General features: G+C 46.6%; 1 protein-coding gene across 14 annotated transcripts in view; it reads right to left on the reverse strand.

Annotated features, from left to right (window-relative positions):
• Positions 1–233: 233 nt before the first annotated feature.
• Positions 234–27588, reverse strand: part of PTPRT (protein tyrosine phosphatase receptor type T) — a 1118479-nt gene continuing 1091124 nt past the window's right edge. For 13 of the 14 annotated variants that reach the window (XM_017944806.3, XM_017944803.3, XM_017944801.3 and 10 more), the window contains 5 exons: positions 26426–26557; positions 13647–13772; positions 12608–12771; positions 9408–9543; positions 234–8455 (listed from right to left, as the gene is read on the reverse strand). In XM_017944806.3, the coding sequence (XP_017800295.2) occupies positions 8402–8455; positions 9408–9543; positions 12608–12771; positions 13647–13772; positions 26426–26557 (612 nt within the window). In that variant the 3' untranslated portion in view covers positions 234–8401. The remainder of the gene's footprint in view (positions 8456–9407; positions 9544–12607; positions 12772–13646; positions 13773–26425; positions 26558–27588) is intronic. The other variant, XM_021921809.2, reaches the window with a different exon arrangement.

Consider the following 27588-nt stretch of genomic DNA (forward strand, 5'->3'; position numbering starts at 1 on the left):
CCACTTTACACCCAACCCTTTTACTAGCTCAATGTGCAGTCATGGAAAATCCCCTGATATTTCTGAGCCTCAACTTTTTCATCTGCAAAGAGGGAATAATATGTATTTCCTGTGATGTAAAGATTAACTTAAATATAAAGAAACCTAGCTGATAATATTTTTTTTCTCCTCCTCCTTCAGCTTGTCCCCACCTCATCCCTACCCAACCTCAGGAAGACACCAGTACGAATATCTTAGGAAAACATGAATCTCAGGGTCACAGCTTTATTGTATAGATTTTTTAACACAGCCATATTACAAACATTGTCAGGGAACATTTACAAGAATAAATAAGATGGACTTGCAGGTGTAAAAAGATTACACTTCACTGTAATGTACAGTCAAAAAATATATCTGATATTCATTGACCTGACATTATTTACCTTCTGCTTTTTTAAGCTAGAATTGAAAAGAAAAAAAAAAAAACATTGACAGCACAGTGCTGGCTTTTTTAAAAAGTTGATTTATTTTGTTTTCTCTTCTCATACGTGCTTTATCTATCAAACACCCAAACTGTACAAGTGCAGGCCATTGGGATTCATGGAGGAGGCTGCAAACAATGTGGAGACTTTGGTCTCATGCAATATCATATGCCCAGTGGATGTGAAGATGTCAGCCTCCCTGGAGTTGAGCGGGAACCTTGGGATAGCCTGTGAGGGTGTTCAGAAGCCAAGGCAATGGTAGAGGCCACAACTCTTTGTCTTTGATTGGCTAGTAGAATGTAGGGTGAAAAGTGCTTTTGAGTCTGATTACCAATGTGGGTTAACCTGGATTTACATGGGCTAGCTCAGGATCCACCTGGTGATGAAATGTGTGCACTGGAAATGATTGTAATCATGTGTAAATTGAGTTACTGTGCTTTTGCTTTTGCAATCTGCTCCAACAGGCCTTGAATAGGGAGTGGGGTAGAAATAACCTCTGGAGATAATGTATATGGCAAGCAAAGCCCTGGTCTGTGTCCTGCTTGGACCTTCACTGGTTCTGGCTGTCACTCATGGCCCTGTTGGTCAGTGGGTCTGAGTTATGGCTGCTCTCATCAGAGATCTACGTGGGTATTGGGTCTATGGCAAAGCGGCTGTTCCCTATGGTTTGCTGTTTGGTGATAACCAGAATGGATCAGCCCAGTATATGCAGCCACAACAGCATGTTGGCCTGCTCAGTGAGGAGACTTGGACGGGGGAGCAGGGGGCTTCAACCTGTACAGACCAAACACACTCTACTTGGATTTGTGCTCTACAGGTATGAATGAGTTCAAATGTGATCCCAGCTCCACAAGATCTCACCCATCTAGAATGGAAGTGACCTGAAATCCATTTCAGCAATGCTCCTCTTCCCTTTAAAGAGACACCTGGCATTTATTAGACAGCTGCCGAGATGGGCAGCTTATCCTCTCTGGCAGACAGCAGGTCTTCCTTACAGCTATTAAGTTTCACTTATGGGTCCTAGTTATACTCAAAGGAGTGACCTGGGTCTAGCAAACTGTGCTTGACTTCATCCAAGAATCTGCAGACCTATGGAGTATATGGACACCATATTCTGCCTGACGCCTCAGAAGCCTGATTTTACATGGAATGACACCACTTTGCCCTCTGAGCCTCCAGACTGCCCTGGGGGCTTTGACCCAAAGAACACCTGACAGTATTCATCTTCCATGGGAGATACAGGGACAGGGTGGGCACTGAGAGTTTGTTGGGCCATCATAGAGAAGGTCCACTGATTTGTATTCATAAACCCAAAGGCACTGAAGTAATTGTACAGAGACTCAATTTGTAATTTTGGCGGGTTACTTCCTACGACCCTTTCTCCTCTACATCCAAGAGTCCTGCTCACTAAGGAACCATGAACTTCATTAATCACCCTGAGCTCCAGGCTTTCATACTGATACTTTTATGTCCAACACTTCAAGACCACCAGACACTCATTCTCTGAACATTCCAATCAAGGATCAGAGTCCACATCCCACCACCCAGAGCAGTTCTCAGACACAGAAGGAAGCCCCGTAACGATCCAGCCCCTAAAAGTATTCCCAACAGATTCTCTTTCATCCTGAGCCCTTTTACTTCCCTTGTATCTGTCCCAGTGGACCACCACTGAGCTCTTAGATAGGTAGGATGCTAGGTTTGGAGGCTACCATTGTGAGTGCTGATGCCTCCTTTTAGAGACCTAACATTCATGGGTGGATTTCAGTTGGTGAATGTAGCCCCTTTGATGACCTTTTCCCATCTTTTCTGGAGGTGGGATGCAAAAGACTGGCTTGATCTCTACAAGACAACTGTATAGTCAGTGCCATGCAAAAGCCCATCCCTGGTTACTAAAAATCTAGAAGAGTCTGCTCATGTGCACAAATATGGCTTAGATGTCTTTCCTGTGCTTCTGAGGATCAGATCCATGATCCTGAAAAATGTGTCAGAAGAAACTGGGGCTAGAACAGCTCCCCCCATGCTCCACCACTAACCTCTCTCCCTGTTGTTCAGACAGTCTATGACCTCAAAGGCAGATCCCTGCAAGAGGAAGCCAAGGTCTTGCATTCTATCACTTCTAGACATGTATACATGGAAAACCTCCAACAGAGAGCCCTTGCATGGGAGGAGTGAACAAATCTGAATATCAGCTTGTCTCTTCTAGTTGGATTTACTTTTCCTATTTCCTTGTTTTACTTGGCTGTGATTCAAAGCTGGTCATAGAGTGAGAAGGAGCTCACACTGTTAAGTAATGAGGAAGGCAAGTCAGGGATTTGAGATGACATGACTATCCATGTTTATGTTTTTTTTCTTCTACCCTCCAGTTGGGTTGACCATTTTTTTTCCCCTGGGGATCCTGGCCCAGCACAACCTGTTGACATGACTTAGGACCAGTATCGTGTTCATGCTTCCTCTTGGGCTCACCCATGTCTTCCATAGTGTTACTCCTGATTTAGCTTGGTGCTGATGACCTGTTTACCCAGCCCAGCAGTGGCCAGCTGCAGCCTAAGGAAGGGTGGCTTTCTTCATTCTGTCCCGAGGCAGTGAGGTACCAGGGAATTATTTCCTTCAGTGTCTCTGGATCTGGGTAGGGTAGTCACTCCTGCAGAGATAACAGGATAAGGGCCTGGCTGCTATTCCCTGGGCCTCACTTCTGTTGTGTAGAGCAGTCTTACTGGACTGACACCTCTATGTACTCTAAGGGGTTCCCACCAGCGCCGAGGGAATGTAGATCCTGCTGAGGACATACAGCAAGAGCTAGTGTGGCAATGGGGAGTGGAAGATGAATAAACATGATGGGTCAGAGGGAAATTCATCATCTTTTGCCCCAGACACTGAGATTTGCCCTTGCTCCAACTGGCTCTGCCAAGCTGTTACCCATCCTTTGTCCAGCTATGTCACAGAAGTGACCACTTCGCTAAATAAGTCATCTGCATCCTTGGTTCTGAGTATTCATTGGGTTCCAGTTTCCTGGCCTTGCCTTCCTGTTTTCCTGCCTAAAGTGCTCCGAATCTACCCCTTCTAATGTTGATGAGGGTCCTTTTTTCATGTATGTTTTTACATTAATTGGTTGGCCCAACACTCTATGGCCAAGAAATGGCAGGGTTGGGATTCAAACTAAAGACTGAGCTCTGTCTACCACAACCCCATGCCTTACCCAGGAATTAATTGTGCCACAGTAATCTTGGTTTCCTAATAATGCTCTCTCCAAGGTGCTATGTGCTGTAGGCAACCAGTAAGTATATGTGGCCAGGGTAAAGCGAGGAGCCTTCCAGACCCCAGCTGCTCATGAAGTGTGTCCTCAGACTTGCCCACATTAGCAACCATGTGACTCCACTTGGACAACAGGCACCACTTTCCAGCCTAGCATTCAGGAATCTGCTGAGTACAGCTGTGTCCAGCCTCTCCTTTCCTTTTAGGGTTTTGTGGGCTCATCCTTCTCCACGCCAGATGAGCAAATCCTCATCATTCTAGTGTGAGTCAATGGGTTCCTTCCAGCACCCAACTGGAAGATACCTTAGTTGAGGTCCACTCATGAACAGTGAGGTCAGAGCATCTGCACACCAAAGGAGCTGCCTAGGAGAAGGTCAGTTGGTCTTAATCTTGCCTGTAATTGGCTCTGGGAGGCAGCAGGGTCACTGCTCCTAGAGTCAATTCTAGGGTCAAGCTCAAGACCAGCTGACCCAGGGTCCGTCATAGTGAGGTGAACAGAACAGAACAACATGAGGAACAGAGCACATTTTTTTTTTTGAAATATTCATACAGTCATATTAAAACCAACCAGGCTAAATCAGAAAGTGGAATGCAAATTTTGCATGAATTGTTAAAGTAAAACATGAGACTATGAAGGAATTTTAAGCTTACTGTTGTTTGCTTTGAGCTGTATCCACTGAGATAGCTGTTCCACTCTAGTCTCTTCTGTTATGGATAACCTCCTGGGAAAAATGTGAGATACAATGGTGGAAAAATAGTCTCTGTAGTGAGAAAAAACCAGTTCAAATCCTGGTTCTTTCACTCACTAGCTATGGAACTGTGGGCACGTGATTTCTCCCCTAGGAGCCTTACTTTCCTCATCAGTAAAATGGTGACAATCACAAACCCTCCTTTAGAATGTTGGAAGAATTTAATGAGCTCACACATTACAGTCCCCAGCATAGGGTCTGTTGGTTCCTTTGCAGGCCACACCCACAGAGAGGGCCAGCACTAAAAGCAAGCTGTCCCTTTCCATTCCCACAAAGGCCTACTGTGGCCTTCTAGAGACCCAAGGGCCCCTGGTTGGCCCAGATTCTTCACCCCAGAAAGGATGCAATGTTGGAGTGCAGCTAAGATACATCCTGTAGCTATCTAGGCCATAAACACACACAAGTGGAGAAAGTTCCTGGGCTTCTCATTACTTCCTTGTATCTTCTCCAAATAGGGTTCACATCTATGAGGTAAGAGCTCCTGTTGTAAAGACTCAGAGAGCACTAATAATATTTTCCTCTGCTCACGACAGGCTGAGCTCACCCTGTAAATGGGGTGGGGTGGGGAGATCCCCTGGGGGAGGTGGTGTTGATTCCAGAGATTTCCTGGGTAAAGGAAAATGTTCAAATTCCTGGGCACTGGTGCCCCATCTCATCCAAGCCTTGCCACATCCTTGTCCCATGGGATCTTAGGAAGTCATCCCCATCTGTGAGCCTCAATTTCTTCCTGTGTGCACTGGCTTAAGACCTATTCACTGCCCTGCTTTCTTTGGAGAATGGTTGGGTTGTGGGAAAACAAGGGGATGAGCTGGGGGAATCATCACTGGTCCTTGCTGGGTTACCCCACCATGGCCTGATATATATATATATATTTATTTATTTATTTTTACAAGTTTTTTTCTTCTTGAAGTCACACTTTAAATTCCTACCATTTAAAATGATAGAAACTGCTGTCATGTTTATCTGCCAGCTATTACACCCCTTCCTGAGCAGAAAAAAAATCTTAGGATTTGTGTTAAATAGCTCTCCCTCCACCCTCATCCTGTCTGGATGTATCAAGATCTGAGAAAATAGCCTACAGCAGGTGAATCTCCCATGCTCCAGGCTCCTTGCAGGCTGGGGAAGGCCAGCTGGGGCAGTGGGCTGGAGCCAAGGGAGGCCAGCAGGCCCAGTGTGGGTGGGTCCCCGGGGTCTGCTGAAATACACCTGGGGAGAGGCTCATCAAAGGAAAAGAGCAAATTCATCGTGGGGTTCCTTTGCTTGCCTTTGCTTTGAGGCACTTCCTTTTGAACCTCTAAAGTGACAGCCCTTCCTTGATCAAGTCTGGTGTCCCTGGACTTCTAGACAGCTCCGGAGCCCATGTCAATGGAAGCCACTTTTGTGGGCTCCTTTCATGTTCCATCCTCATGGGCCTGGAGATCTGGGTTGGTGACCCTGCTCCATGGTAAAGCAGAGACCCTGGGTTTCTCATAGCATCCGAGTCTCATGATCCACTGCATATTTAGTTCCAGCAACAAAACAGTGAGCAGACAGACAAAGAGATGTGATATTAAAAAGTACACACTTAAGGGAATGTTTTCACAGTGTCTGATGAAAGTAAAAGAGTCAGCCCCATTGGTCAGAGGGAGTCTTTGCCAACACGAAGCTGAGTACATCTCTCTAAAGCTCCGTGGACTCCTTGTTGCCAATAGGACAAAGTCTGCACTCGAGATGGGCCTCTCTCTCCTGGACCCTGGCTCATCCCTGCTGCTCCGCCTGTTGTGCTGTGCCCGCACTGGGCTGGCCTCCCCTGGACTGCTCCTCCTGATTCCTTTTCACATTTCTTTGCTATTGCACATATGGATCCCTTTGCCTGAGTTTCCTTTTTTTTCCTTTTTCTACCTGTTAAGACCCAGCAGGAACGGATGTCCCCTTCTCCAGGAAGCCCTAGGCCAAAGAGACTTTCTTGCTCCTAGGCTCATGGAACACTCATCCACTCCACACTACTGCACTGTGGTTCAATTTCCCCAGCATACAGTGGGCTCCTGAGGGCCAAAGCTGTGCCTTCTTGGGTTCTCTGCCCCTCATGCCCTGTCTGGGGCTAGACCAGCCTTCAAGATGGAGCTTCCTCAGTCCCAGCCCACCTGAGGCTGTCAGATACTGGGCCTAAGCACTGGCTAGAGATCAAGATCGAGAGTGTCCCTGGCTGGTCCCTTCATAGCCTGAGGGAACAGGGAATTGTTTTTACTGACTAAGAAATTAGATGAGACTGGCTTTCCTGGGGAGCTGGGAATGTGTTACTAAAATATATATGAAATTCTGGGCTTCCCAGAAGAACTGGCATCAGGAAGAAAGTACTGAATTTCCATTTGTAGAGGAGTTCTCTGCTCAGAAGTTTCTGGCCTTATTTTCCCTCCATAAAATAACTGCTTGACTTAGAGAACATGAGAAAAACAGCACAGAGAAGTCTCACTGCCATTACCTGCCCCTTTGGAACCCAGGATTTCATCACTGAGGAAGGCGCCTGGGTTTCCTCATTGGAGGAGATGATCAAATGGGGATAATAACAAGCCAGTAGCTCTCTCCTGGGGGTTCATAAGGACTGAGTGGAATGTCCTGTGGAAAGTGCCAAGCATGATCCCTGGCATACAGTAGAGACTTAGCAAATGTTGGTTCCCTCTCACTGACTCACACTTTGGACAAGACCCTAGATCTCCAGGCCTGATTCTCTTGACCTATTTTAAATCAAAGTATAATGGGCTCCACAATGGCCTTTTTCAAGGTGGCTGCTGGGTTTCTTTAGGAAGGAGTTCAAATTTGGAGAGCCAAATTATGACCAAAGCTGGTGCTCTATCTGCCCCAGAAACCAAAGGGACCATCTTCAGGCTCGCCCATCTCTCCCTTGCTCAGTGGCATGCTGTCCCAGGGTGGGAGCTTTTAAGGACATTGCCAGGAAAAAATAAAAGGCCCGAGAGATTTGTCTTAGAGGTACACACTCAAACTCCCCTGCCCCCTTCTTTTTGACATAGGAGACTAAGATTTTACACCCCTCAAAAGAAAGTTTCTTTTCACATACACTTTGGAAAATAATCAGATCTTGTTTGTCTCTTCCAAAGAAAGCTACCACCAAAGAGACACACGAGTTACATCCTACAGGTCAGCCTGAGCCCTGCCCCAGGGAGGTGGTCCCTTTTTACAAAGACAAGGAGGAACAGAGAAGTTCCCTGCAGTTTCACCCTCTCCCACTGACCACACAAAAAAGCAAAGAACACCTTTATCAAAGAGTGCTGTGGACACAGCTGGCCGGCCAGTGAATGCTGGACAGTCAAGGCCCAGACTGGGGAAGGGGTACAGAATGGTTGTGGGCGAAGCCCCATGCAGGTTAGGTGTGAGGATGGGGGCCTCTCTCGTGACCTAGGGAACATCGTAAGGTCACACTGGTCCAGACTGCAAATGTCTGGTGCCAGAGGCCCCTGAAGGAGGTTGCAGGGGGCAGCAGAGCAGTGACCCCCAAGAGCCCCAATCTTTTCCATGACATGGAGGAGCAGAACACACATCTCCTCCACTCCCAAGGAGAAGGAAGGCAGGGGAGCTTCCCATTCCCCAGCACCTGCACAGTCGGCTTGCCACGAGATCCACAAACTCAGAACAAAAGCAGGAGGTCTGGGAGCCAGAAATCCAAGGCCTTGCTTGTGGGTGCACTTCTGCTTGGGCCCGTGGCTGTGGCTGGTTAGGTTGAAAAGGAAGCCTGGGCCTTTTGGAGCAGCATCACCCACAGCAACAGGAGACCCCTCAGAAGGTGCAGAGCCCCCCGTGGAACACAGGGCCACCAGTCTTCTCCTTGGAGTCAGGCAGGGTGCCACCACCTCGGAGCCCCTGAGCCCAGTTACTGCCATTCACACAAAAGGGGGCTTGGTCACAGCAGCCTCTGGACTCCGGCAGGTTCCCCATCCCATTGAGCTAAAAGGAGCTTAAGTATTCCAGTGCCACCTCGTATACAAATTTATACTGTTCCTGAGAGGCGGAGAGGAGGAGAGGCAGAGAGGGAGAAGAGGAGACAAGAGAGATGAAAAAGGAAAGGGAAAATGCATTCAGTTTAGAGATACAGAGTTTGGAGAAAACTTTATCTACATCCACATTATGTCAACTCAAAATTACCCCTATCTGGACATCCTTCAAAATTCCGCTTGACGGCTGCTTCTACCCAGGCTTCCTCGAATGCCCAGCTGGCATCATTCCCTTTCTTTTTTACTGTTTTGTACAACAGTGCTTCTCAAACTGTAATGTGCATACAAGGCAGCCAGAAATCTTTTTAAAATGCACATTCTGATTCAGTAAATCTGGAGTGGGGCGCAAGATTCTGCATTTCTAACAAGCTCCCAGGTAATGATGCTGCTGCTGGTCTGTGACCCACGTGCTAATAGGGCCTCATTTTGACCAAGACCACACGTGGAGTAGGTTTAAAGACATATTAAAGCTCCTCGTGCATGGTGCAGTGGCCCAGCATGGTACTGGCCGGGTCTTACCATCTGGGGCTCGGCCTGCACACCCTCTTTGCCACACTTTCCTCCACAGTGCTCTCTACTGCAAATGCTCTCTATTGTAAAAATTAGCATAAATTAATTGGAATATAATTAGACAGAAGTGAAAGCATACTTCACATTCTACTAATCCAGAATCCGTTCCTTTAAGCCTGAATTAACAACACTGTCTTAAGGAATGGGCAGAAAGTGAAGCAAAGTAGGTGTAGCAGGATTAATAATTGGATTTTCCTGCAAGAAAGAAAAGTTGGGGAGGTTGGAAGGGGAAGACACAGGGCAGATAATGGTGCATATCAAGGGCACAGACTGCAGGTATATAATCAGCAGCCAGCTGTTGAGTGATTTTACTATTTGATGTCATTTTCTCCAGGTCAAGGGAACTAGTCAGCCCCTGGCTGTTGGAGAACAGTCCTTGGGATACTCACCAGGGTCTCCACCATGTTGGATTTGTTGTTACGCAGTGTTTTCACGATGTGGAACACGTCAATGATGTTTTGCTGCTGGATCATCTCACACACACTGCAGATGGCACAGAAGGTTCCACTACGGCCTCCCCCGTTTCTAGACACAGAGCAAAGAGGTGAGCCATGTTCCTAGGTCCCTTCCAGGCACCTGATGATTCTAAAGGTACATCAGTAGGAATAGGGATCAGCTGCCTGGGCAGATACAAGGCAAGGCAATGAATGGTGCAGGCTTTAGCCTGAGCCATGAGTTATGGTTTGACTCTGTGCCATTAACTTCCTTTGACCTTGGGCAAGTCACTTCCTCTGTCTGGGCCCCAAGTTCCTCACTCATATAATGAAGGGGTTGGACTAGATGACCTTTGAAAGTTCAATTAGCTTGATGTTTCTTGGTTCTATGAGCATGTTACAGTCACTCGGGGCACACTCACCCAAACGCCAAGGGCAGGACAGTACTGTGTCTTTGTACATGTGACACCTGCATCCTTGCTGATGCTTGCATCCATGTCCAAAAGGATGCTGTGGGTCCACTTAAACATCCAATAAAGACAATGAAAATTTCCAAGTGATTTTCCTACTAGTTCTTCCCATCCTCCACTAAGGACAGCAATACTCTGTTAGCCTAGGGTCAGCCAGCCCAAGCTTGGAGGTAGGAACTTGGAGGGAGGAACTGGGCCTGATAGGCTTTATCTTAAAATGACAGCTGTCTACTGTACACCTTGGTTTAAGCAAGATGCTACTGATCTTGAGTCTAGGGATAGAAGGTTGGTGGCAGAGCTATGTCTGTTATTCCTTTCTGAAATTCCATAAGTCATCTTCATGGAAACACCCTTCAAACTCTTTACAGAGAGTCCCTGTAGGAATATGCCTGATTCAGAACTCCTGGGCGTGTTGCCAAGAGCAACTAATGATTTCATGTAATGGTCTGTGTCTAAAGAACATCTGGACAGAAACTAAGGCACTCAGTCCATCTCCCAGATGTTTTATCTACAGGATACGCAGTGACCAGATGTTTCAAGTACAGAGAGTTGCTTTCCATTCCCTGACTGGTGCCTGCGTTTCAGGGTCTGTTATGGTGTCTGTGACTCTTGAGGAAACCAAGGTCCCTGTTGGTAGAAGAATGTCCCTGTACCTTCCTTTGGTTCAAACTACTGGCCACCTTGGCTGGAAAGGACATAGATAAAAAGACACTACTGCAAACGAAAACAAAAACAAAACAAAAACAGGCTAAAAAACAAACAGAGAGAGAGAGAGAGAGAGAGTAAGGTCTCCTGCGAAAGAAGATTCTATCATTTCTGAAGCAAGAATAACAGTGTCCAAAGGGAAGAGGTGAGTAGGCACAGGGTCTCAGGGCCTGGTGGTCTGAGACCCTGAAAGATGGGTGCTAAGATAAGGTCACCTGAATGTGTGGGAGGCATCTGGGCATCTGGAGGCAGCAGGGATTAGCTGGCAGGAAACCAGCTGCTACTTTCTGGGATGTGGGCAGAGCCACCTGGGCTTGGCTGATGCCACCCATCAACCTGACTTGGGACACCACGTAGTGTCTTCCTGAACTCTAGCCTGAGATTTGCTTCCTCTGGAAAGGAATATCTGCTGCAGGTGGTGGCCCTGAAGCTCTGTGTGTGCATCTCTATGTGTCTGTATGTTTAACCTCCTTTAAGCTCTCTGACTTTCCTAACATGTGCATGCACCACCTGTTTGAGAGGGAGAATAATTAGCTGGTTTTGAAAAGATTGACCTCAATTCTGAGGTCAGTCAGATATTATCAGTGCCTCCACTAGCTCCAGAAATATTTGTTCTGAGAAAGAGAAGACCTTGGTTCAAATTTCCTTTAACATACATTTTTAAAGAGAGAGGCCTTCTCAATGACTTTTCCTCAAATCGTTGAAGTTCTAAAAAGCAAAGTGAGTGACTGTGAATCAAATATTTCACACATAGCTGTTATGGCTGCAGATTTGTTTTGGGTGTGAGACTTCGTAGAACCCTTTGTGGTCACTCTGTACTCCTAGGATAGGTTCTGTGACACTTGCTCTTTTAAGTAATTACATTGACAACATTTGCATATTTGCTACCATGGCATTCTTGGTCATGTTGGCAGATAAAGTGTGTTTACTTTCTATTTCATGCCAAAGCACTATAGGGTCTGAAGATTGTCTAATTCCACATACCCATTGAACAGATGAGGAAACTGAGGCTTATAAAATTCAGTGATTTTCTTGACATTGGACCCTTTGTCAGCCACTGTCCTCTCGAGGTCCTGACCTCCACCCCACGTAATGACATCAGAATTCATTAGACTGGACAATGTCCATTCAAAGACAGGAGGTAAAGTCTGCAGTTCACCCCAGCAATGGGGGTATAAACACAGCTGGTTTGGAGCTCACTGTGCCCCTGTGCAATAGTGTTCCCAGAGTCCTTCACATCTGTCTATCAGTCCCTCAGGGCAGTGCCTTTCCCTCATGCTCTTTTTGTCCTGTGATCCCTCTAAACCCATCGTAGAGAAGTAGGCATAGTAGACAAGTCCTTTGGTTTACTCAGAGACAGTGTGGGTTAATCAATGGCGCATTAGCTTAGAGGCCAGGGAATGCAAGCCATAGCCCCACCCTTGATTCCTGATGACCTTACCCTGCCTGCACCTCAGTTTTCTCACTACAAAATGATAATTATCTACTTCACAAATGGATAGAGATGGTTCATTTAAAATGTCTGGATTAAATTAAGCTCTCATAATCAACACCTTCCCTTTTCTCTCCTTCTTCTTCTTCCTCGGGAAATAACAAAGGAGGTTCTGGTCAGTGGAACCCACTTTGTCCTGGGTTTTCTTGTGACTATCAGGGCATATCATGCCTCTTATTGGAAAATGGGGCTCACCTTATTATTACAAGCGTTGGAACATGGTCTGCCACCTCCTCTCATGTTTGTGGAAAGACTACCAGGTTTTGCATCAATCATATGCCATATATTAGTTCAGGACAACAAACTGGCAGCCCTGTTCCATTAATGGATCATAATTCCTTTGAGTGCACTGCCACTAGCCTTTGAGGGATGTTGAGTTGTGGTATAGCCAGGCCTGCCTAGGACTGGTGTATGTGGCCAGCAGCATCTGCAAGGATGCTTTATCACCCACCATCCTATTGCCCTGGTGACACCTCCCTAGTACTCACAGGCAGTGGACCACAGTGCGTCCCTCCCTCCCGTCATACTGCTCCTGCCACTTCTCCAGTCGTCGGACCACTTTGAGCAGAGAACGCTTGGAGGGGGGCGTGTCCCGGTAGGCAGGCCAGCCAATGTACTGGAGGTGCTGGACTATACGATAACCGTCCTGTGGCTGAGAACAGAGAGGCTGTTAGGGCTGTTCTGGTGGGGATGCTTGGGGACACGCACCTTGTAGATACCCTGGGGACTGCAGCATCATAGTGGAGGACAGACCAAGCGGGATCTAAGCCATGTCCTCATGGGTAGAGTCCCCATGACTACTTCTATTCCTTCGTGCACACAGACTCTCTTGCCGTGACTGCCCTGACCCCCTTTTGTACCTAAAAAACTCCTACTCAGCCTTCAAAACCCAATTTAAATGTCCCTTTCTTTAGGAAAGCCTTCCCTGACTGTTGGGCGGAGTTCTTTCTCCCTGAGGCTCATGTGCCAGAACATGTCTCACTTTCTCAATAGACAGTGAACTCTGAGCTGAGGGGCAGGGGAGGTGCTGAGCTCCTTTCATCCTGGGCCCCAAGTAGTGACCAAAACTGTGTTAGCAACCATTTCATAGATTGCTAATCTGCCCCTCCCACCCACTACTCTGCTCAGCCAGTGAATATCCTCATGGAAGTAAGTAATCACTTTTCATCTAGGTGTTGGCAGTGCCTGGCCCAAAGCTTATGGGATCCAATCAAAGGCTGTATCAACTCATGCCAATACAGAGACACAGTGGGGAAGATCTAATGTCTAAGAAGTTTTGTCTACATGGCAGCAAGTGTGTCAGGAAACAGGCAGATGGCAAGTTGGATGTCGCTCGTTGCATCTCTATGTGTTGAAGTCATTGCTGAGTCTGGAGCCGGAATCAGCACAGGCATCACTTCCTCAAGGAAGAAATCATCAGGAGAGCACAACACAGACTCTTGGCTGGCTCAGCGGGATCCTCTCTCAGCAGCCTCCATCTGTCTTGGGGAGGAGGAGCTCAGCAAGCAATGGTGGCTGTGTACTTACCCGGGCCATGTTACAGATGCGGAATATTCTGTGGATGATGTCCTCGTCGATGTCTGCGGAGACGAACTCCACCTGGATGGGCCCGTAGCACCCCGAGGTCTTCTCAGGCCAGTACTGCATACAGAACTGGGATAAGGAAAGAGGTCACAGAAGGAGGTCAAAGGCAAGAGGGTGGGTATCAAAGTCTTATGTATCAACAAGCTTTTCTTTCTTTTCGTTTTTTTTTTTTTTTTTTGAGACGGAGTATCACTCTTGTTTTCTTGTTGCCCAACCTAGAATGCAGTGGCACAATCTAGGCTCATTGCAACTTCTGCCTCCCAGGTTCAAGTGATTCTCCTGTCTCAGCCTCCTGAGTAGCTGGGATTATAGGCACCTGCCACCATGCCTGGCTATTTTTAGTAAAGATGGGGTTTTGCCATGTTGGCCAGGCTAGTCTTGAACTCCTGACCTCGAGTGATCCACCCGTCTGAGCCTCCCAGAGTGCTAGGATTATAGGTGTGAGCCACTGCGCCCAGCCATCACCAAGCTTTTCTTATGGCTGGCAGGACACATTGACCAGAAAGGTAGAGTATTATGTAGGAAATTAGACTCAGTTTCCCCTTTAGGGAGCAGCCACCTACTTTTTCTGGTGTTGAAATATCAAGGCTTTGAGCACAGAAACACTGGGCTTACAAATCTTTGCTATGCTGATTTCAAACCATTTGTTAGGTTTGCTGAACCTGAGTTTCCTCATCTGTAAAATGGGGAGAATAATATCTACCTCTAAGCCCTGCTGTCAGGATTAGATAGAACATGCTAAAGAAAGGGCAAGTACAATCTAGTTTTCTTTTCACCATGCAAATCATGGCAAACTCTTCCTCATTCCAGGAAAACCTTCATAGGGTTCATTCATGATCAGGTCAGAAGTAGTATAAAAAATATAGGGGTTTGACCTCAGGCAGCCTTGGTCCAAATCTGGGCTCTGGTGCTTACTAGCTGTGCAGCCCAGGCCTCAGTTTTCTCATAGGTATAGTGGGGATAATTATGCTTACTTTGCACCGAAAGTTAATGTCACATGGTGCTAACAGATCTTGCCTGTGATTTTTTCTATTTATCTGGAATTGGAAATTAGAACCTACAGCTGAGAGCACAAGGCAATGATTGACCTTCAGTTTAAGACAGTGGTTCTCAGTTGGAGGCTGTTTTGTTTCCCAGGGGACATCTGGCAATGTCTGAAGACATTTTGATTGTCACACCTGGGGGTTGCTATGGGCATTTAGTGAGGAGAGGATGTTACTAAACATCCTGCAATGCACAGATTAGCTCCCCCCGAGAGTTATGTGGCCCCAAATATCCATACTGCAGAGACTGAGAAAACCTAGTATAAGATCTTTTTTTTTGAGATGGAGTCTCTGTTACCCAGGCTGGAGTTCAGTGGTGTTATCTCGGCTCCCTGCAACCTCTGCCTCCCGGGTTCAAGCGATTCTCCTGCCTCAGCCTCCCAAGTAGTTGGGACTACAGGCACGTGTGATCATACTGGCTCTTTTTTTTTTTTTTTTTTTTTTGTATTTTTAGTAGAGACAGAGTTTCACCGTGTTAGCCAGGATGGTCTTGATCTCCTGACCTCATGATCTGCCCACCTCGGCCTCCCAAAGTGCTGGGATTACAGGTGTGAACCACCACACCTGGCCATAAATTATTCTTTAAGCTTCAGGGGTCATTGAGAAGAAGAGGTGGAGGCTGGGTGTGGTGGCTCACGCCTGTAATCCCAGCATTTTGGGAGGCCGAGGTGGGTGGATCATGAGGTCAGGAGTTCAAGACCAGCTTGGCCAAGATGGTGACATCCTGTCTCTACTAAAAATACAAAAATAAGCCAGGCATGGTGTCAGGCACCTGTAATCCTAGCTACTCAGGAGGCTGAGGCAGGAGAATCACTTGAACCCAGGAGACAGAGGTTGCAGTGGGTTGAGATCATGCCACTGCACTCCAGCCTGGGCAACAGAGCAAGACTCCATCTAAAAAAAAAAAAAAAAAAAAAAAAAGAAGGATACCTTGCTGCTTGTATCTTTGTCTCTGTTGAGCCACTAGATAACTTTAGTTGAGGAGAGAATGTTGTGGTAGGGGGTGGGGTGTGTGGCTGCAGAGGAGAGCAAGGCATGCTCCCTCCAGTTCCTGGTTCCCAAGGGGCACAGAGATGGACCCTGCCTAGGTCTGCAGGTCCCATTGCTGGGGTACAGAGGAGAGTCAAGATTGGGGCTGCAGCCTCACTGGCTCACTGAGGACCATGCCAACATGAAGAAAGAGGCCATGTGTTAGACCCTTCATTGGGGGGTTGCCCTGAAGATATAGCCAAGATTCACAAAGACAGACCCACCAAGGCTTCTGAGAGCAGTTTGGGATTGAGTCTCATCGGGGGGCCTGGGTTCAGGCTACCCCAAGCTTGCAAATAGGGGGCTAGATTGACAGAAGTGACCCACACCCCTACAGATGCAGGGTTTTCATTGAAAGGGGTGCTTGCTCTCTACTTTGTGGCTGAAGAACAGCCATCTCACCCTTAGAAGTCACATGTGAAAATATCTTCATTCTTTTTTTCCTCTAGAACTAGAATTATAAGGGAAGAGCAGTGAGCAGGAAGGATGTAGGAGATGGAAACTCATGTTTCCCACCTTCTTAGCTGTGGATACCCCAAGTTCTAGCTTAGGAACATTCACTTTATAGCAGCAGCTGGCATACTATTGCCCACAGACCAACCCAGCCAGCTGCCTATTTTTGCATATAAAACTTTGCTGAAACACAGCTACACTTATTCATTTATGTATTGTCCACAATTGCTTTCATACTTCACCCACAGAGTTGGGTAGTTGTAACAAAGACCATATAGCCTGCAAATCCTGAAATATTTCCTATCTGGCTCTTTACAGAAAAAGTTTGGCAACCCCTGCTTTATAGGGTTGTTCTGAGGATAAAGGACATAATTCATGTAAATAAAGCCCTTACACAGTGCCAGGCATGGAATAAGCATTTACTAAATTCCAGTGATTCATACCATTATTGAACCCATCAGTACTCAACAAAAATAATAATGGTAATAGCTATCATATATAAATTTGAAGGATTCTTCTTATCACCCCTGATAAATAGCATAAGTATGCAAGGTTAAGCTTCAGAATGCAATGATGCCTTGCTTTCCTGGCACCTCCACTGGGGGTTAACCAAGCATAGTGAGAAAGGAGCTCTGAGTGTGTGTGTGTGTATGTGTGTGTTGTCGGGGTGCTGGTCACAGAGGCCTCCATGGCTGGACAACCATCTGCTGAGCTGTACAATAATGACAAATCCACAATTTGAACTTCATTTCTCTTTGCCATTGGCTCTTTCGCCTTGCAACCTTCACAGTAATGAGAGACTGGTACAAATAGGTCTATGGTTGGTCAGAGAAACCAGAATTAATCAGAACTGCCCATTAAAAAAATAATTGCCTTTATCACCTGCACTGAATTTAGCGTTCCCAGAGTTTGGCTGTGATCCTGACATGAGGTACATGGATCCAAATCAGGGAAAGCCTATTATCCCCAATATCTTCAGTCTGGAGAGAATGTGGAATGATTTGTCTCTTTTAATAAGATTTCCAGACCAATTTCTCAAGCTAATAGATTCTACTATGCCTCAAACAAGACTCCTATATTTCGGGACCCTTCTCTGCATTCGATTTTCTGGGTCACTCTCTCATAATGCCCAGAGGGCTGGGGAAGGTTGCAGGCTTTTCCAATCCTTAATCAGAGTCATCCTTTCACTTGGGCGCCCTAATTTGTGAGACTACAGCAGCAGCAGGATGGGTGACATTCAGAAGGGTGATGTGCTGGCATATGTGGTGTTTGAGCTGCTAGGGATCATCAGGGTCTCTCTCTGCAGCCCAGGACATTGCATATACTCTAGACATGGGAAATAAGAGAAAGAAAGCAGAGAGGCCACGTTTTCTCTTCCCACTGACCCTTTGGGGCTCAGAAATGATTCTCATCAACAAGAAATATCCTCTGTGGTTTAGCTCAAGACTGTCCTGGTGTTCAAGTGCTGTGGCTGCACCTGAATGGTTGCCACCATTTTGGTTTGCTTATGTTGTATAGCAAAAGGTGGGAAAATGCATTGGGGTTTCTGGATTCCAATCCTGGCTCTATCACTTTCTAGTTGAATGGCTTGGCTACATCTCTTAGCTTTTCCAGTTTGTTATGAGTGGCTGTGAATTTTAATGTCTACTTAGCATAGGGATCTGTATCTAGCAAGCACTCAATAAATGTAAGCTGTGATTATTAGGCAGTATGGGGGAGGGTTCCTCAAAACAAGATGGATAAATAGAAGATTTTTTTCTCCACTTAGTAGCTCTTATGAAAATTTCTCTTTAGGATAATACCCAAAGGACTGCCCTTGTGAAAATTCTGGATCAGCCAGCTTGGGGTAGCTGTGAAGATGAGTAGCATCCTAGATATGCGATACTGCATGTCAAAAAACAGAGATCTATAGGTTGCTCTGATGAGCTGAATGACCCAGAAGATAAAAGAGGAAGGTTGGGATCATTGTAGAACCAATGAGGTATAAAAGGCAACTCAATGTGTCACATAACCCTGCTCCTAACCTCTAGAATATTCCATACATTCCTAATAGCATGTAAAATGCATACTGTGCATGTATTTCTTGCAGAAACCAGCAAGGAACTGAGCTTGGCTCCCTGGCTCACATAGACATGGAACAGAGATCACAAATGTGAGTGGAGGAGCCAGACTTTTCATATAAGCACATAAGCATCTGCGATTTATACAACTCCTTGGGAGGGAAAGCTTATGGTTTCTTAAGGCTCTGGAAATGTGAATTCTAGGAAGCCTACTTACTTCTTTAAGATCATGAGAACCTAGCTGACCTGAAAGCCACACTTAACACTCAATGCAACCTTGGCATTTTCTTCCTTAGATGGAAAACTTGTGAAGTTGGCTGATCCAAGAATAGATTCAAATTCTTCAGCCAAGAGTCTAGACCAACTGACTTTTTCCACCTCGTTGCCTAGTAAGTACTCTCTCCTACCCTTTCTTTTGCAGTGGTCTGAGGGTGAAAGGTGAAGGGAGGGCTTTACCACTGCAGATACATACAGGTAGTGGCGATTAACACACCGGGAGAGGAAGTCAGTCCACTTGTTAATGATTTAGAAATAATCATGCTTCTTCCAAAAAAACAGAGGGGACTTTTGATGTCTTTTGTCAGAACAAGTTAAACCAAGCAAAATTGTGAAGCCTGTGTGGACAGCCCTGGAACAGCTGCCATACATTATTCCACGTAGTGCTCTCCATAGTTGTTTGGACCATGAAAAGATGTCCTTGGGGGCTGTAAGTTCACGCGTGATATATAACAAATACAGAGGTAGCCTCATGCGTTAAACATGTTTTTCTTGCTGAGGGAATCAGAAAACTGGTTAGTCACTGGAATAAACATGCCCTGATGAATTGAATGAAAGCTAGCATATGGGTCTATTTTTGGAATAAACATTTTTAGAGCATATTTCAGTACACCTTAGTTATGCCTTTCTTTAATTAAAAATACTTTGATAAAATGGAAAGGCCAAGTAATATCATAGTGTTAGAAATGAAGGACTCTATTAAGGCCCCTGTGACCCAGAGTGAAGAAATCGATCCCAGGTCACCTAAAGGTGAAATGAATTTTTTTTTTTTTTTTTTTTTTTGAGACGGAGTCTCACTCTGTCGCCCAGGCTGGAGTGCAGTGGCTGGATCTCAGCTCACTGCAAGCTCCGCCTCCCGGGTTTACGCCATTCTCCTGCCTCAGCCTCCCGAGTAGCTGGGACTACAGGCCCCCGCCACCTCGCCTGACTAGTTTTTTGTATTTTTTAGTAGAGACGGGATTTCACTGTGTTAGCCAGGATGGTCTCGATTTCCTGACCTCGTGATCCGCCCGTCTTGGCCTCCCAAAGTGCTGGGATTACAGGCCTGAGCCACCGCGCCCGGCCTGAATTGGTATTTTAAAGAGAGAAATGTAAGTTTCCTGAATTGGTTTTAAAATTCGACATCAGTGATTATAAAATTGGCTTTGATACTATGTCCAGTTAAGGAAGTCAGACTGTGAGTGAAGGCATAAAGAAGACAGGGACAGGGACAGGGAAACAGAGAGAGGGAGAGAGAGGGATCGATTGATCAAAGCACATTCACACATCTCTCCTCAGTGTATCCTCCCAATAGTCCCGTGAAGTTCCGTAATGCAATCTCCATGTAGTGGGTGGAAACTTACTCTTATAACAGCTGCATCAGAATTTGTTTCTGGGAAGGAAGGGTTGGAGTTTAGGAATATACCTACAGAAGAGTCTTGGGGACGGGAGGCAAGGCTCAGAGCAGGTTTTAGAAAGAGGTACTAAGGAGATGGCTGGATTTTACAGCTTAAGAAAGGAACAGCTTTTGGGGAGAGGATGGGAGAGGGAGGTATGGGAGAGGAGGTAAACAGGGGAAGAAAATGGTTTGGGCAACAGGGTCAGGGGAAGACGTGTTACTGCTAGCGAGGGTTGAGGAGGCAAGATGGGGCTTCAGAACAAGGATGTGTGATGTCCAACTTTAAGTCATGGGCATTGATGGGATCTGAAGCTCATATTGCTCCGACTAAAGCCTCAGCTGAAACTTGGAAGTGAACATGAGAATACGACCCCCTCAGAATTATCAGAAATATTGGGGATGGACTTTGGGTTTTCCCACAGGATGGGGAGTAGGGAACAGAGCAAATTTTATTTAAATCTTCAAAGACAGAGTGAACTTGGCTAACATCTAGGTTATAATTAACCAAGGATAACATTAAGACTTGGAGAAAGTAAAGGACCTGGCTCAGGGCAACACAGTGAGTAAGTACCAAGGCTGCAATTTGAACTCAGGTCTCTTGACCCCAGACTTGTTATTTTACTGTTACCCCTACCATTCTGGTGGGGACAGAGACAGAGACACAGCCCCTTGCAAAGTCAGATCTGAGGCTGGCTGAGATGCAAGTTGGGTATTTTGCATACCTTGCTGGTGTGTTAGGCTGTGTTTTCACAAGCTCAGACTGAAAATGGGGATATTAGGAGTTGCTATTTGCCCTAGAGGCACAATGGCAGCAAGAGACATCTCTGAAATAGCACCCTGCTTTTCTCCTGGGAGAATGAGGAGCTTGCCTCAGGCACCCTCACCTTTCCAAAAGGCTTTGCATCCCTGATCTCTCGACTTTCCACAGTGGGAGACTCAGAACTGAGCAACTCAGCCTTTATATAAGTTGTGGGCTCTTACTTGTTTTAAAGTAAAGAAACATCCCTGTATGCACCATACACCAGGTGCCATAGCACATTCATAGGTCTCAGGGGTTAGGATGTGGACACCTTTGGTGGGGCCATGATTCTGGCCACCATACAGCCCTACCCTGTGGCTGGTGTGGAGGATCCCCTGAGCTCTCTAAACAGTATGGTGAGTGTGGCATGACTGCAAGGAGGGCTTCTTTCTGATGTCTGGTCTCCATGGACTCTGGCCTATCCATAAAGACCACAAAGATGGAAAAGATCTTGTCAATGCTGTTGGATGTGGTTGAAAATGTTCTTTCTGCTGCGTCTGAGAAGTGACAGCATGCTTTGCTGGCTGGCGTGGTTCTAGGATTTTACCCCACAAATCTGACCACAGACATTTGGAGTCCTAAAGAGTTAGAAAAATCTGTAAGGTTGAATGCAAAAGTTTGAAAGTCTTTATTTTGAGCCCTCATTGATCATAATTACCTTTGAACAGCAACCACTGCAGAGAATGAAAGAATATTTGGGGCTGATTGAGTGAAGTAGTGTAAGATTCTGAGCAGGGGCAGATTTGGCCAGCAGTGTGGGGAAAAAAAAAAAAAAAAAAAAGGCCCTGTGAGAGATCACACTGTCTTCTTATTTTGCTGCAACTTACAGGTAGCCCTGCCCAATCCCCAAAATACGGCCTTATGGTTCCCAGGCAAACCACAGGAGGTGGCATTGGTCCTCTCAGGAATGACCTAGCAATGCTGAGGTCCTAAGGCGGACCTGTCCATGTTACCAGGCTGGGCTAGCTTGGAGGCTGCCTTGGCATGAGCATGCAGGCAGACAGATGCTGATGCCACTTCAAAGAACCGCCCCTCCAGGTGCCGAGGGCGGCTTTTCTGGTGCTCATGCTGTGTCATTGTTTATTTTCATAAGGCTCCCAGCTGCTGCGGTGATGATATTTATATCAATAAGTGCTCTATTCATCTGCCGGTTTCAGGGAATGCTTGCCAGCTGCATATGGCAGCCAACCTCAGGGTACTTCTGAGCCTGATGTTTTTGCATTTAGAATATACCAACATCTGGGCCTGAAAGATTCTTCATTCACCCAGGACCTACCCTGAAAGGGGGAGCTATAGCCAATGACCTTGATCTTTGTTTCAAGGTTTTATATGTCCCAAAGTGAAGTTCTTTGAAAGTCGTCCTCTGTGCCTGAGCTCTGGTTTTGCAGAAAGGGATGTTGAAAAAGAGAAGAGCAAACAGTGTTTTGCAGGCCAGACTTCACACCCAGGCTCATGAGCTGAGTTCACTGTTTTATTTCTTCAGCCAAAAGCATAGGGTGGTGATGCCTTTGGACTCCAAAACTCCGCAGGGAATGTTCCAGAACTGTTTTATGAGAATTCATTCATTTTTTATAGTTATCTCAGTTTCTAACCTTCTATTGCTCAGGCCCCAATCCTTGGAATTATCCTTCATTCCTCTTTTTTTTTTTTTTTTTTTGACAGGGTCTTACTTTGTCACCCTAGGCTAGAGTGCAGTGGTGTGATCACAGCTGTCTGCAGCTTTGATCTCCTAGGCTCAAGTAATCCTGCCTCAGCCTCCCAAGTAGCTAGGATTACAGGCATGGAGCACCATGCCCAGTTCATTTAAAATTATTTTGTAGGGCTGGGCGCAGTGGCTCATGCCTGTAATCCCAGCACTTTGGGAGGCCAAGATCAGCAGATCACCTGAGGTCAGGAGATTGAGACCAGTCTGGCCAACATTGTGAAACCCCATCTCTACTAAAAATACAAAAATTATCTGGCTGTGGTGGCTCACGTCTGTAATCCCAGCTACTTGGGAGGCTGAGGCAGGAGAATTGCTTCAACCCAGGAGGTGGCAGTGAGTTGAGATCGCACCACTGTACTCCAGCCTGGGCAACAGAGTGAGACTCCGTCTCAAAAAAAAAAAAAAAATTATTTTGTAGAGACAGGGTGTTACTGTGTTGTCCAGGATGGTCTTTTACTTGTGGTCTCAAGTGATAAGTGCTAAGTAAGATTACAGGCACGCCTGGTCCTTGATTCCTCTTTCTCTCTCTTATTCCATAGTCAATCTATCTGGGTGTGTTGTTGGCTTTACCTTCAGAATCCACTCCATTGCTACCTTCTGGTTCAACCAACCTCACCTGCCACCTGCATTATCACAGTAGTCTCTTGTCTGTTCTCTCTGCTTCCATTTCAGAAACCACTCTTCCCCATCCTTGCACCAACAATCTATTCTCAACACAGCAGCCAGAGGGATGCTTTTATTAAAAAAGGCAAATTATGTTGCTCCTCTGCTTCAAACATGTGCATGGCTCTCTGTTTCTCTGAGAATGAAAGCCCAAGTTCTTCTATGTCTTCCATGGCCCTCTGACTTCACCTTCCGCTGCTTTCCCCACCGTTGTGCTGCTTTGCCACTGCTCTGCCCATGGCCTTTGTGCTATTCCTCAAGGGCACCAGGTGCATGCCTGCCCTGCAGCCTGGGTGCAGGTGTTCCCTCTGCCTGCGATGCCCCCTGAGAGTCACATGGCTCACTCTCTCACCTCCTTCAGGTCTGTGTTCAAATGTTTTCTTCTCCATAGGGCCCACCTTGACAATCCTATTGCAGTGACATCCTATGTCCCAGATCCACCATTCTGATCTTTACTACCCTGTCCTCTTACCTTTTTCCAAACACTCGTGTCACCTTCTAACTTATAATTGAGTACATTAGAGAGTGTGTGTTGCTTATTATCTGTCTCCCCCTTTAGAATAGAAGTTGCATGAGAGATGAGAATTTTTTTTATGCCTCTCTTTGTCTGTGTTGCTCAGTGATGCATTCCAAGCACCTAGAATAGCTTCCAGCAAATAGCAGATGCCCAACAAATATGGGTTGCCTGAATCAATGTGAATCAATGGACTCTCTCCGGAACATCTCTCACAGGCACATCCCAAGGTGCACTCAATTTCATCCCCTGCTCATCTGCTCTTCTCGCTGCCTTCCCCCACCTTCCTGCCTTTCATATTTTCACCAGTTATATCTCCGGATGCCTAATTGCCCAGACTCAACATCCTGCCATTTTCTGCAACTTTCCTTCTCATTCACCTCCCACCTGCACCCTCTCCCTAAACCTTGTGGACTTAAGTCTGGAAATGTTTTCATGATCCATTCCAATCCTCTCACCTCCTGGCCACTTCTGCAGTTCAGATAACTACCTTTATTTTCTGCATATTTGCAACATTCTCCTCCCCGGTCTCCTGGTTTGCATGTCTTTCCTCCAGCTTGTTACCTGCACTGATCCCCAGACCTGGCTTTCTTTTTATTCTTACCTTTTTTTTTTGCGTTTTTTAAATTTATTTTTTAAGAGATGGGGTCAGCCAGATGCGGTGGCTCACGCCTGTAATCCCAGCACTTTGGGAGGCCGAGGTAGGTGGAACACTTGTGATCAAGAGTTCGAGACCAGCCTGGCCAATATGGTGAAACTCCGTCTCTACTAAAAATACAAAAATTTGCCAGGCATGTTGGCACATGCCTGTAATCCCAGCTACATGGGAGGCTGAGGCATGAGAATCGCTCAAACCTGGGAGGCAGAGGTTGCAGTCAGCCAAGATTGCACCACTGCACTCCAGTCAGGATGACAGAGTAAGAGTCAGTCTCGAAAAAAAAAAAAAAAAAAGGGAGATGGGTTCTTGCACTGTCACCCAGGCTGGAATGCAGTGGCGGGATCATAGTTCACTTTAGCCTTGCAGTGCCCAAGCAATCCTCCTGCCTCAGCCTCCTGAGTAACCGGGACTGTAGACACACAGCACCATGCTTGGCTAAATTTTTTTTTTTTTTTTGTAGAGACAGGGTCTCATGGTGTTGCCCAGGCTGGGCATGAACTCCTGGCCTCAAGCAGGCCTCCTGCCTTGGCCTCCCATAGTGCTGGGATTACAGGCATAAGCCACCATGCCCAGCCTCTAGACCCAGCTTTCTAACAGGAACCCTGGCTGTGTTATACCACTGTTGACTCTCCAGTGTTTCACCTTCCTGCACAGAAAGTATTTCTAACTGTGCTACTCCAAACTCCAGCGGTCCCATAAAGGACCAGGGGCACCAGGAGAAAATGAGAGAGCAGTGTTGGTGGAACCCCAGCCTCTGCCTATTGCTTCACCATGAGCAGCTCTTGGTCATTGCTGTTTCATACATTGGGCTTGCATGAAAGCTTTTATTCATAGAAAGGATTCTGTTGCTTAACAAAGGAAAAGTCTGATGCTTGCTATGCTGCCAACCAAGATCCAAGCTCCTTAGCCTGGCACAGGGACCTCTCTGCAAGCTGGGCTCTGCTACATTTTTCAGCCTCACTACATTTGTCTCCTCCTGATATTCCCTTAAGCCCCAGCCACACTGGAACATAAACTGTTCTGCAAATAAGTCTACGTATATTCTTCCCCTGCCTCACCTTTGCCTGTGCTGTTCCCTCTGCCTGAAATGCCTTTTCCCAGTGAGTTCAGCCTCCATATACCTAAAGCTCCTATGCCTTCTTCAAGGCCAAAGTTATCTTCTTTTTGAAGTCTTCCCTAACCCTCTGGGCAGAATTAATTGCTCCCTGCTCCTGGCCAACACAGCACTTCGCTGCTGACCTGTATTATAACACAGCCACACGAGGTTGGGACAATTTGCTCATCTGTCTCTGGAGCAAGACCGTGAGCTTTTGCAGGGCTGAAACTATAGCTCGGGTCTGTTTAAAAATTTTTTAAATTCCCATCCAAGGCCTGCACAAGGCCAGCGCTCACACAGGAATGCGATGTTACTTTAAGTTTTATTCAAGGCAGTGAAAGGATAGATTTTTAAAAATCTGAAGGACCATTCTCACCTCTTCCACCCTAGAATGGCTGCCCTGGCATAGAGGTGCATTCACTGCCTTGAAGAAATCCAGAAACTGTCCCAAGATACATGTCCTGTGTCCTGAATATGGGGATATGCTATAGGCATGTGATACTAGGAGCTATCAGATCAGAGGGGCTAAGGCAGGAAGCCTGCCAGGACACGAAGGTCAATTGTGAGGAACTGGGGCTTGGTGAGGTGGTCAGTGGGTAAAGTGTCCAAGGTTCAAGTCCCAGGCTCTGTCTGCACAGGCTGCATTGCAGAAGGGGAAGGGAGGTGAGTGTGGCTGGGCATCTGGGTATTATTCAGGGCTGCAGGTGCTCAGTGCTGGGGGAGGCAGCCTCCTGGCTCTGCAAGATCTGTGTGCTTTGGAGCAAGACAATAATCAATGCTTGTGAGATGGAGCAACAGAGTCTGGTCCCGGGCGGGGAGCTGGACAAAGCCCATAGGCAAGGGGAGTCTTTGCTGGAGGTCTGGGGGGCAACAGGACCCTCTGTAAGCAGCAGAATGGCTTTTGCCTGATGCTCATGGCCAGACAGAGCTTATTACAGGACAGCTAGCTGGGGCAGATGTGGCAGGCACTGGCTGTTAAGGGCTCTCCCTCCAGGTTTAGAGTATGGCCCCCCTGACCCACCTAGGGCTTGGCTCAGCCTCCTCCTACCTGGGCAGTGTCCATCTCATTCAGCATCACCACAGAGGAGCAGTTGTAATCAAACACCAGCCTCCAGAAGTCTGCCACGGTGTTGGGTAGAGGGTGCTGGGTGACCACGAAGGCGGCAGGTTGCTTGTGGCTCTGACAAAGGAATGACACAGGCTTTGTAAATTACACATCCATCAGCGATATTCTGATGATGATGAGGCCCGGACTGAGGCCAGAGGCTCCCGAGCCTGCCAAATAGATGATACAAAGCACCTGCCTGTTCTTTTATCTCTCCATGCCCTGGCGGCAAAGGGGACCTTCTCATAATGAACACATTCTCCTCCAAACTAAGACATTTCATTAGGAAAGTGTCACTGGGATGGGATTATCCAAATAAATTATTTATGCCTTGAAGCTCAGCAAATAATCATAATTACAATATGAAATGAAAGATTTCAGATGCAGATTTGTTGCTCTGCTGGTCAAGACACCTCTTGGGATATAAGGGATTGGCCGTATCTCTGTGCCCATGATGCTGGGGGAGGTTTTGGGCCGGCTTGAGGCAGAGATTCTCCCAAAGGGGCAGGCTCCTTTCTGCCTCCAGGCTGGAATGAGGGGCTGAGCTGGCCTGACAAGGTGGGCACTGTGTCCTGTGAGTCAGTGGGGCAGTGGAAAGTACACATGTATTAAGTCAGGTCGACCTGGGGTTCAAGTACAGCTTTACCACTTGTAAGTTATGAGTCATCCATCTGTCCATCCATTCACCCATTTATCCATCCATTCATTCATTCAGACCTCATTTGTAGAGTGCTGTTTTTTTTTTTTTTTTTTTTTTTTTTTTTGGCAGAGTGGGTGCTAAGTACTGGCAAGTTATTAGATGATTCCAAAGCTCATGTTCTTCACCTGGAAAACGGAAATCATAAATCCAAAGGAATGATGTCACACAGATTGAATGAGATTTGCGTGTGAAGAGGCCAGCAAACAAGAGCGGGAATGTAAGCCTACTGGCAGGGCAGAAACACCCCTGACTTTGTTTTACGTCCTTGGCACTGGTATTATTGCTGGCACATGCTAGACAGTGCCACTCCAGTGAATAAGACAATAAATTCAGTCCCATGTTGCAGATAGGGAAACAGAGGCCCAGAGAAAATGGCCTGGGGGGTCTGGCAGCTTCAACCAGGGCC

Source organism: Papio anubis, chromosome 16 (assembly GCF_008728515.1).
Source record: "Papio anubis isolate 15944 chromosome 16, Panubis1.0, whole genome shotgun sequence".
Taxonomy (NCBI): Eukaryota; Metazoa; Chordata; class Mammalia; order Primates; family Cercopithecidae; genus Papio; species Papio anubis.